General features: G+C 34.3%; 1 protein-coding gene across 1 annotated transcript; it reads right to left on the bottom strand.

Annotated features, from left to right (window-relative positions):
- Positions 1-8,442: 8,442 nt before the first annotated feature.
- On the bottom strand, positions 8,443-11,328 carry LOC113782717 (receptor-like protein kinase HERK 1). Its single transcript, XM_027328624.1, has one exon. It carries the CDS (start codon positions 11,185-11,187, stop codon positions 8,710-8,712), a length of 2,478 nt encoding a protein of 825 aa, XP_027184425.1. The 5' UTR covers positions 11,188-11,328; the 3' UTR covers positions 8,443-8,709.
- Between the last annotated feature and the right edge of the window lie 392 nt (positions 11,329-11,720).

The raw sequence follows: 11,720 nt of genomic DNA, 5'->3' as shown, positions 1-11,720 counted from the left end.
CATTCATTCATATATCCTGTTCATTTACATTGTTTAGTTATTGTTTCTTTGACTAGATATATCTTCTACATTCATTCATATATCCTGTTCATTTGTAGTGTCTTTCTAGGTATAGTGCTGTTAATGCAATCAATTGCTGAATGGCAAGCTTTTCTAAGAAACTTTTTATAAGGAGTATAATTGATTGTACTACTTGTTTTCCACATTCTAGAGTGTACTAGAGGGCACTTTAATTATACATTGGAAGTAAAATTGATTCTTGTAAGGGTCTGTTTGGTTGGAAGTAAAATGTTTTCCTTGGGAAAATATTTTCCGTGGAAGTAATTTTCCATGAAAATCATTTCCCTTTCATCATTTTCAGGTGTTTGGTTAGCTATTGAAAATATTTTCTTACTTCATTCTCTATCTTTACTTTCTACACATTATAACTACATACTTCTTCCCATGCAAAATAAGAAAATTTATCTCATTGTTTAACTTTAAAAAATCTTGGAGAAATATATATATGAATAAAAAATATCTCCTTAAGCAATAAACAAATTGCTGGTCATTTAGTGTCAAATATCAATCACAAGCAATGCTTATTGTGACATATATCTTGCACTCTCACTGCTGAAAGTTTCTCTAGAAAAGAATGTCCCTATTATACATAATTAATTACTAGCATAGGATGAGCAGGATGAGGTTTTTTTTATATTTTGAATATACTAGAGGGAGGGTTGGGTTGGGTTGGGTGGTACGGGAGAGAAAGTGTAAGGAAGTGATCTTGGGTTCGAGTCCTCCTGTTTACACTAAAAAAAAAAAAGAACATACTACAAGATGCTTTCAGTAAGTTTGGAACATACTACAGGCGGGATGCATGCATTTCAAAAAATAACTTCAGTAAGTTTGGAAGGGATGTTGTTTTCCATAAGATGAGTGAAAATATTTTACATAAGAAAATGTTTTCAGTAACTTTTGTGCAACCAAACACGGAAAATTAGGAAAATATTTTCCTGGAAAACATTTTCACCCGAAACAAACAGACCCTAAATTTTGCAAATTTTCGTGTGTATTCTTAAATGATATTCTTAAACTTTTAGTTAATGCTTTTTTTTTTCCAATTTTAGATTCTCAGTAGTAGTACTTTTTTAACTTTGTTTGATGCTTTTAGTTTGTCATGAATGAACTTGTTGAACTATTTCGGTTGTATTAAACCTCACCTTGAATTAAGTTGTTTACTTTCTTTGACTTTTATTCATATAGATGTTTGCACGATTGGCTTCAGAGCCTGCGAGAAGGATTAACTCCTCTGATTTGATGCATTTGTTTTCAATTTTTAAAAATTTCAGATTTTCAGTAGTTGTACTTTTTGTCTTTGTTTCGTACTTTTAATTTATCATGGATGAACTTGTTGAACTATTAATACTTTTATTCGCATAGATGACTGCACAGCTAGTTTCAAAGCCTGCTAGAAGGATAAACTCCCCTGGTTGGACTGGCTCCCGCTGCTATAGCACGAGTGGGGTAAGACATCTAAATGGCTGGATTGCTGTCAAAATTTGTGTCACAACATAATACTTTATATGTCATAACTTAAGCTCTAATGTAACAAGTTACTATCAATCTATCATCGACAACATTTTCAGATTGCTTTTGCAATTATAATCACTCAAAAATGTACATTGTTGAAGAATCTGTGCTTAGGAAATAAATCATTGGAATTTCTGAACAAAGTCAATAAAGATACAAGTAAATACTTACACTAGATTTGCTCTCCAATATTGCATTTAGTCTATCTTACATTACTCATTTTTTTTCTTATTCTCAGTTTATTTGTGGCAAATTTATTGCTGCTGATGGCCAACACTTTTCATGGCATGATCACGGTGTGTCATCTCCAATTAAACGGCGGATTGGTGGTAAGTTATAAATTATTGAGTTTAGGTTAGTCATTAATTCTTGTATCAATAAAAATTATATATAATAGGTTAGATGTAGGTGTACTTTGCCAATTATCTAAACAATACACGTCATGAGAATTTTGCAATTTTTACAATCAATGGGTTATTATGCAATGGTTTTTATATAAAAAATACAATGTAAAGCTCATATAGTGTTTGCTGTGTTTTTTGATAAGAACATGTGGTCCTAATGCTATTACTACTATAGTCGAATATGCTCACCAGATTCACTTTGGTGAGCGTCTTGTGTTGTCGACTCAGTACCTTGTAGACCTTGGGTCTAAATATGGATCATCTCAGAAGTTGAAGATGGGAGTAAAACTCGATTATTTATGAATCATTTCGAGGCAATGCCATGGGCTATGATGGATGGAGGGTTGGTGTTGCCGGATGACTATAGGATACTAATGCAAATATTGCCAAATCAAATTTGACAAATGTTTATATTTAGAGGTCTTAATGCAATGTTTACATTTATAGGTCTTAAAATAAATATTTGAAGAAAAACTAGTTAACTTTTTTTGAACTATTGATTATCAGTAGACTTCCCGAAAGTTTGCAAGATAAAACCAACAAAATTATAGTTATAGGGTAGCCACAATGTAAAAATTTCATTTTAATCATTCTCAAAAAAAATACTGAATCATACAAAAGCTATGACTCATGGTGATCGAATATATTGAAAATTAGTGTATAACATACTTTTTTTGGCAGAAATTACTTGCACATGATACTTATATGCGTTTCACTATCTAACTTCATTTGTTCAATTTGATAGGAGGGAAGGATACCAGGTTTATGCAGACTCATTTGACGATGTTCCCGAAGTATCGGTCGAAACTCACTGGATTTACCACACTTCACTTGAACATTGTTTCTTTCCTCAGACCTTTTTGGTTGCCAGGAGAATTTGATGAATTTTGTCTTTGGCATATTCCCTATGTTTCCCAAATATCTTGTGTTCATTAAACTTCTCTCTTACTTCACAAAAAACTTCTCTTTTACTTCTTGTTTTGTTATTGGGCAATAAATGGCTTGTTTTCTTATCAAACTCTACCTTCTGATTTATTGCCTAGTTAGATTCTTGACTCCCGATTTATTGAAATTGTTATTTACTGACACTATCACAAGTGTTATTGGGACGAATATATGCATCCATGAAAAAGTTCTAGCTCTATCGCTTGAGAATGCTTAAAATCTTCAGTTTCACGCGCATATTTAAGAGAAATGGGAACATCACAACCTTGAGATACAAAAACATATGGCTTTGTCTGGATAAGATATTAAAATATTTTACTATAACAATGCATATGAAAAACTTTTAGTGGAGATTTTTTTGGTGGTGTTTTAAGGTGTTTTTGGAATATATTTTGGGATATTTTTAAAGTTTAAAAAATATTGTAGGATAATTTTTAAAAATTAACAATACTATGAATTAAAAAAATATCATCAAAAAAAAAAACGTCATGTCAAAAACTACATAAAACTTTCTTTGATTCCAGTTACTGTGTTCATATATTGGACTATCATGAAGATAGAACATCTCTGATCTTGGAAGACAATAAGGCCATCGGGCCATTTTCTTTCTTTTCCTTTATTTTGATCTGGGCCAAACACCCATGGCCAACAGATCAATCCCTTCATTTTATCAAGGCCAATCCAACACAAAACGTTGGATTTGAGTTATAAAGCCCATGTTTGAATTCAAGTAAAAATTAAATTTTGGCCCAAGTTTTTTCAACCCAAAACACGTTTTATTAACCAATTATGGGCCAAATCGGATAAAACCAAATATAACAAACAAGAGAAAATTTGGAGAAACAAATAAAGAAAAGAGATCAAGAGTATCCTAGCAGATTTGAGTTTTTCGACGGATCGACCCGTCAGAAACTATAAAAATTTCAGTCAAACTGACCCGTCAGAATCCCGTCGAAATCATATTTTTTAACCTTTTAAGATCGGATCTTTACATGTACACAAAAGTCATGTCATTTTAAACTCAAATAAATATCAAACAAGGTCCAAAAATCATGTAATTACAAAAAAAAATGGATCAAAGTCTCTTGAACATAAAATTTCATAAAACATTCTCAAATCTTTTGCATCAATGTCGAATCAAACAACGAGCATTTATGGGAGTACCTGCAGATGATTTTGAGTAAGATTGAAGCTAAAAAACACGGACTGGAGTGGATTTTGATGAAGTTTGGCGTGAAATTGGAGCTGGTGCAGTGGTTGAGACCGAATTCGAGGGCTCTCTAGATGTTTTTTGTAAAAAAAATTTAAATGAAACTTACTCTCCTAACTTTGTATAATGCCTAGAAATTGAAATCTCCCCAAACGCAACTATATCCGAGGAGAAAATTAGGTCGCAAGGAGGCTGAAAAATCAGCATTTTTCCTTGAAAATTTTTTTACAGAACTTTTCTTTTTCTCTGTTTTTCTTCTTTTCTTTCTTTTCTCTTTTTCCATTATTTTTCCCTTACACCCCCCTACTTAAAGCTGCGTGTTTTCTATTTAAATGATGCTAAGAAATCCTAAAACTTCCTCTCAAATGGTTCGAAAAGAATCTGTTTTGCTGGCCTTTTTTTGGCCAATTGATGGCCTTCCTTCCAGAGATTTTTCGATAAGAATTTGATTGGTGTAGGTGGCCTTTGTGCTGGCAATGCTTGGAAAAAAAAGGAAAAGAAGAAAATCGAATAAAAATTCCACAAAAATTTTACCTGCACATTTTGTATTGTTGCGGTACGAAAATGAAGAAGAGAAGAGTGATAAAATGTGCGCGTGTTGTGTGAGAAATTTTTTTTTTAGGAAAACTACATTTTTTTAATTATTCATTTTTATCATGTTTTTGTTTTCTTTCTTTTCTTTTTCTGAATGAAATAAAATGAAATGAATAAGTGAAATTTTTGGTGTCTACACTAATTCATCCTTTCCTTAATCCCTAGGTTAATCTATGACTAAAACTTGGTCAAATTCATCTAAAAAGAAAGAAAGCTGGGAAAGCTGGCTTGGGCAGGAAAAATTAGAGGAGACGGTGGCACTATAGGTATAACGGCTGAGTTAGCCAACGATGGGTCTGATTGATGGTAAATAAAGTCCCATTAATCAGCAGGTCTTTCGCAAAGTTAAATTACATTAGGGATTAATGAAAAATGATCCAGCTACTATAATAGAGTATTAATAATGATGATGAATTGGACAGCACACCCATTTAATTGGATAATTAAATTCAAAAAAAATTATTGTGCTTGCATTGGAGATGATTATTGTAGAATTAATAATCCAAATGCCAGTTGAAACGGCACTAAACATGGAAGCTGTTGTACTTTTCTATCCCCTAAACGTCAATGTTTAAGCAAAAGCAATACGTTAATATCCTTTCTTAACTTTAAATTGCTTAAATTATTTAACTAAACATGGGAGTTGTTTTACTTTTCTATTCCCTAAACATCAATGCTCAAGGAGAAAAAATGTTAGCATCCTTTCTTAATTTTAAATTGCTCAACACAGAGAAGGACACATAATATCATAACAAATTACGAAAAATAAAATAACAAGCAAATAGCAGACCACAATCGAAACATGCACTGATGAAATTACACTAAACCAATCCAAAACATCAAGCAATTTTCTGAAACAGAGAAAAACAAACACACAATAATTGTAGATGTTAAATAACGACATAAAGCGAATACATGGTGTGCACATCATATAAGTTTGAATGACTTGCCAAAACGTACAGCTCTTAATGATAAAAACGAAAGATATCAACACTACAAACAAACCATGTTAACGCGACCAAATTGATAAGCTCAAAACCAACAAGTTAACAGAAATAGAGTGAAAAGTTCACCGTGCTTTTCTTGTAAAAAAATTCAGCTATGACAATGGCGATGGGGGTGGCAGATTAACTGAAAAACTGCACAATTGTGCACAACTTATTTATTACCACAAATCAAACTTGCAATTATTGATAATCAAATTTTGATATGATTTTACCAAATACAAAATTAATATGGAAGTTAATGAAATTTTTCATTCAATCCTTCAAAATATTTAGAAATTTTAAGAAAGTAAAGAAAAAAATGGAGTGGAGCAAAAATTTGAAGAAACTAAAAGACATACCTCAACTTGAACACTCTCAAGTAGCAATAAAACATATGTAAAAATAGGGCAAACTATATCCTTGTGATCTAAGTGGTGGGTGTTTATCAGTGGCGAATGAAAGTTCTTAGATGGAGGGAGACAACGGGATGGAGGGAGCATCAGGTACCATTGGACAAGAGATTTTTGGAGAAGAAGTTCAACTAAGCCAATTCTTTCAACCTAATTGGTAAGGTCTCAAGATGTTTTGTATGTGCGTGTCCGTGTATTTAATGTATCATGGATGAACTTGTTGAACTATTAATACTTTTATTTGTATAGATGACCGCACAGCTGGTTTCAAAGCCTGCTGGAAGGATAAACTCCCGTGATTGGACTGGCTCCCGCTGCTACAGCAAGAGTGGGGTAAGGCATCTAGATGGCTGGATTGCAGTCAAAATTTGTGTCACAGCATAATACTTTATATGTCATAGCTTAAACTCTAATGTAACAAGTTACTATCATCGTCAACATTTTTAGATTGCTTTTGCAATTATAATCACTCAAAAATGTACACATTGTTGAAAAATCTGTGGTTAGGAAATACAAGTAGATTTTGCAATTTATGAATAAAGTCAATAAAGATACAAGTAAATACTTACACTAGATTTGCTCTCCAATATTGCATTTAGTCTATCTTACATTACCTCATTTTTTTTTCTTATTCTCAGTTTATTCGTGGCAAATTTATTGCTGCTGATGGCCAACACTTTTCATGGCATGATCACGGTGTGTCATCTCCAATTAGACGGCAGATTGGTGGTAAGTTATAAATTATTGAGTTTAGGTTAGTCATTAATTCTTGTATCAATAAAAATTATATATAATAGGTTAGATGTAGGTGTATTTTATATATCATGTGCATTTTATCAGGATACCTTTAGGAATTATCCAGGCTTTAATCCATTTGAGCTTGATTCTAAGGGAATTCTAGTAAGAACTGGACAAGCTGTGGTTGCTATTGGTTGGCATTACTCTAAAATTCATATGGAAGGAGATAGGGTTAAAGTTGCAAGTATTCATTCCATTTTTTTGGTGTGTTTCGCTATCTAACTTCATTTGTTCAATTTGATAGGAGAGAAGGCTATAAGGTTTATGTAGTTTTATTTGACGATGTTCCCGAAGTATCAATCGAAACTCACTAGATTTACCATACTTGAGCATTGTTTCTTTCTTCAAGTGTGTTTCACTATCTAACTTCATTTGTTCAATTTGATAGAAGGGAAGGTTATAAGGTTTATGCGGACTCATTTGATGATGTTCCCAAAGTATCAGTCGAAACTCACTGGATTTACCACACTTGAAAATTGTTTGTTTCCTCAGACCTTTTTTGTTGCCATGAAGAGGAGAATTTCATAAACTTTGTCTTTGGCATGTTCCCTATGTTTCCCAAATATCTTTTCTTCATTAAACTTCTCTTTTACTTCGCAAAAAACTTCTCTTTTACTTCTTGTTTTGTTATCGGGCAATAACTGACTTGTTTTCTTTTCAGACTTTAGCTTCTGATTTATTGCCTTGTCAAATTCTTGACTCTCAATTTATTGGAATTGTTATTTACTGATATTATCACAAGTGTTATTTGGGAATATATAATTTTTATTGGTGGCATTTTAAAGGTGTTTTTGGGATATATTTTGGGGTATTTTTAAAGTTTAAAAAACTTTTTACGATATTTTTTAAAAATTAACAATACCATGATCAACAAATAAATTAGCTTTGACTTTGCATTGTCAATAAACGAAAATAAGATACCAAGTCCCAAAGCATATTCAAAGAAAAATTTTCTCCAAGTCTCTTTTCCTGCAGTTAGTGTTCATTCTTTCATTTTTTTTTTGTGGGTGCTTCAGGTGCTATATTTGACATTTATATTGAAATTTTTAAATGAATGAAGTTGAGGTTGGGACTGTTATTACTTAAAACTAAGTATGTTTGCTTCCATTGTCTATAGAATTTATTATTTGTATTGTCACATCAAAGAAATGATAGCTACACTTTTTTAATACTATTTTCAGATTACTACTGGCAAATTAATTCTGTCAAAATTTTGCATGATTGGATCACTATAGGTCATCTCTAATTAGAATTTAGAAACTAGAGATTTGGTTAAATTACTGAGTGTAGCAGAGTAATTATTTCTTATATCAATATAAAAACTATATATAATAGATTAAATGTAGGTGCAATTTGTCGATTATCTGAGCAAAAACTTGGATGAGAATTTACAATTTTTATGATTGATTGATGGATTAATATGCAGTAGTTTTCATATAATAAAAATATACAATCTAAAACTCATCCTCGATTAATGTGGCCATGATAACAAGGAGTCAAAAAGGAAAGGAATTTTGCTCCAATGGGCTTGGCTAAGCTTTTATTCTCGCAGGCAATGATTTGTTGTAATAAATCGCAAACAAGCTTACAAATGGTTGGAAAGGCCAACCTAGCTTCTAGAATAATCAGACAAAAACTCCACTATTAAGCTGTAATAAACCTGCGACACTCCATTGACATGGTTTTTGAATAAGCTAAATAAAGATCATGGCGATCTCTTTCTTTGTACACAGTCCTACGCAATACCTCAAGCAAGAATATTAGAGTTTTAGGCTTCCCATTTTTAATGATCATATATTAGTATCTTTCTGGCTTTGATCTACAGCATTTTCAGCTCTGACCATTTGGGAGAACACCCTCCCCATTGATACCCCGGCAAGATCATCTACACTTCCCATGCTAAATTGTGCTGTAGAGACTCTAGTCTCTGAATAGAGATTAGTTGATTGCTCATTGCCCTCCCTTTGATCACTTCCTTGAAGTTGAAGGGCAGCTTCCAAATTCCATAGCACATCTCCTATTGGAGGTCTGTTAGCACCAAGATCTGCCAAGCATTTTAGAGCTGTCTCCTTAAACTTCATTAAAGATTCAGGTTTCGCTTGGCCTTCAATATGAGGATCTACAAGTTTTTCCATCCCTCCCATGCTGAAACACTTGATTGCCCATTCCACCAAGTTTACCCTCTCCCTTGGTTGTGATGGATCAATAACAGGCCTTCCACAGAGAATTTCAATCATTACAACTCCAAAAGAGTAGACGTCTGATTTGTCAGTCAATTGTTGTGTGGTCAAGTACTCGGGATCAAGATAACCAAAACTTCCTTTTACGGCTGTACTAACGTGAGTCTGGTCAAACTCAGGTCCAGTTTTGGATATTCCAAAATCAGCAACTTTTGCCATTAGGTTCTCATCAAGAAGGATGTTTGCAGACTTGACATCACGGTGAATGATTGCCTTATTGGATCCAGTATGCAGATAGTGAAGTCCTCTAGCCGACCCGATGCAAATCTGAAGCCTGTGTCTCCAATTTAGTTTTGGTTGGTCTGATCCGTACAAATGATCCTTGAGGGTTCCATTCTCCATGTACTCGTAAATTATGATCATCTCGTTTCTTTCATCACAATATCCAATCAGTGAAACAAGGTGGCGGTGACGAAATTGGGACAACATCTCAATTTCTGTCTTGAATTCTGCAACACCTTGTCTGGACTGAGGAAATCCTCTCTTAACGGCCACCTTTGTGCCATCGCTCAAAGCTCCCTTGTAAACTTTTCCGAATCCCCCAACACCAATAAGTTGACTTTCACTGAAGTTGTCTGTTGCTACCTGAACTGCAGCAAAGGGGAAGCGGTAGCCTCTCTTTGATTGTGAAATGATAGAGGATTCAATGGAATGTTCCTTCTCCTCTGTACTCACTCCTGTCATAGCATACTGGTCCAATGTCGAGTGAACCATGTGCTTGCGCCTTCTCCTTCTACAAAGAAGAGCAAAAACCAAAACCAGGACGATCACAATAACTGACGACCCTAGAGCAGAACCGACATACACCCACACTTTTGACTTGGAAGTGGTCGTCTTGAACTGACTTTCAGCATCTGAAGCATCAAGACTGTCCTTAGAATTGCTTACTTTCATGATTTCCAGACCATTAAGAATCCCATTTGGCAATGTATTAAGCACACTTGATGGACCAATGCTCACGCTCAGCTGATCAACACTATCTGCCCTTGTTACAACATCCATGTAGTAAGGGACACCAGAAGTGCTCAGATTAAGATCTTTAGCAGCAAACTCATAATTCAGGAAAACATTGAAGTATAAATTATCAGGAACAGGATTCAATATATTACAGAAATGGAAACGGACAAAGTAATCAAAACCATGATCTACATGGAACAGCCAGGTTGCGTTGATCATGTAACCTTCATCTGAGACAGTATTCAGTTTCGTGGCAGTGCCATAGACTGAAAAGGGACCAATATTCTCACTAACTCTTCCGCTTGAGTAATTGACAAATCCAATATTCGATACAAACACAACAAGAGCAGAACTTGCCAAATATGTAGAATCAGATGTCCAAAGTCTCCACAAGGTATCATTTTGAGGAGGCACTGTTTCATTACCCATATTTATCCGGGCCACCGTCTCCAGAGCTTGTCTCTCTAGATTTCGGTTCTCTCCATTTGAATCAACAGTTTTAGCACCAGAAGGGATCAGCTCATTAGGGAGTGAAATTACTTCTAAAGCATTGAGAAAAGCAAAAGAATTGGTCGAAGGAGTAAAGGTTAAGACCAGAATGTCGTCAGTCATGTTCAGTGAGTATTCTTTAACTGTAGGGGCACCTGATGGCTGGAAATCCTTCAAAAGAGTGAAATTTTGAGCGGAAACAGAGAATTTAGAAGTGCTCAGATTGAGATACTGATTAACAAAGGGAAAGAAATAGAGACGAATCCAGTGCCTCCCTTTTTTCTTCATTGTAAATGAGTAGCGGGAGGTTCCATTATAAATTCTTGCGGTCTGATACAAAGCTTTACCATAGGTGGATGGAATAGAATTTGAACTTGCATTGAGGAATATCTTTTCTGGGGTTGAAAGAGTACTGGAATTCAAGCTATCAGCCAAGAAAACCCGATCACCAACAGATGTATCATCAAGTGATCCACAGTCAATTAAATACTTATCCTCAGGATCAAATTCTAACGAAGTAAGAACCAAACAAAAAGGCAACAACACTCTGATAAGGAATTGATACGTGCTGATTCTCATCATGCATAAAGACGTGCACAATGAACTGAAAGCAATCAAATCAAGAAAAAGAAATCTTAGGACAAAAGAAGGGTCGCCTTTGATCACACTTGAGCATCAATGGATAGAGAGAAATTCAAGTAGTAAATCTTATTTCTGAAACCGGGGGTGGTGAACAGAAGAACAAAGATTACCATAAACAGAGAATTTGTTGTTCAACTTAGTTGACAAAGGGAGAAAGGAAGAAAAAGGCACGGAAACCGTTGCTCTTTGTACATAGAATAGTGTTACCCCTGGAAGACTAGCATTTATGGTGTTCACATCACTTTTGTCGACATTGATAACAACCCTTGATTTTTCTCACTGACTTGGTTAGACATTCAAACTAAACTGGCAAGTATGTTTTATTTGACAAATTCGTCAGTAGACAATTAAGGAACCAAAAGTTGTTAAATGATAACGAAAGTCAAGGGTTCAACTCATCATCATGTAGTATGATTTTGCCTTCCACAGTAATCCAAAATGATAGACAGCTATTGAGAATGGGGGGTCACCTG

This window comes from Coffea eugenioides, chromosome 9 (assembly GCF_003713205.1).
Source record: "Coffea eugenioides isolate CCC68of chromosome 9, Ceug_1.0, whole genome shotgun sequence".
Taxonomy (NCBI): Eukaryota; Viridiplantae; Streptophyta; class Magnoliopsida; order Gentianales; family Rubiaceae; genus Coffea; species Coffea eugenioides.
Note: the sequence above shows the minus strand (reverse complement) of the source record. Positions and strands in the feature narration are given on the sequence as shown.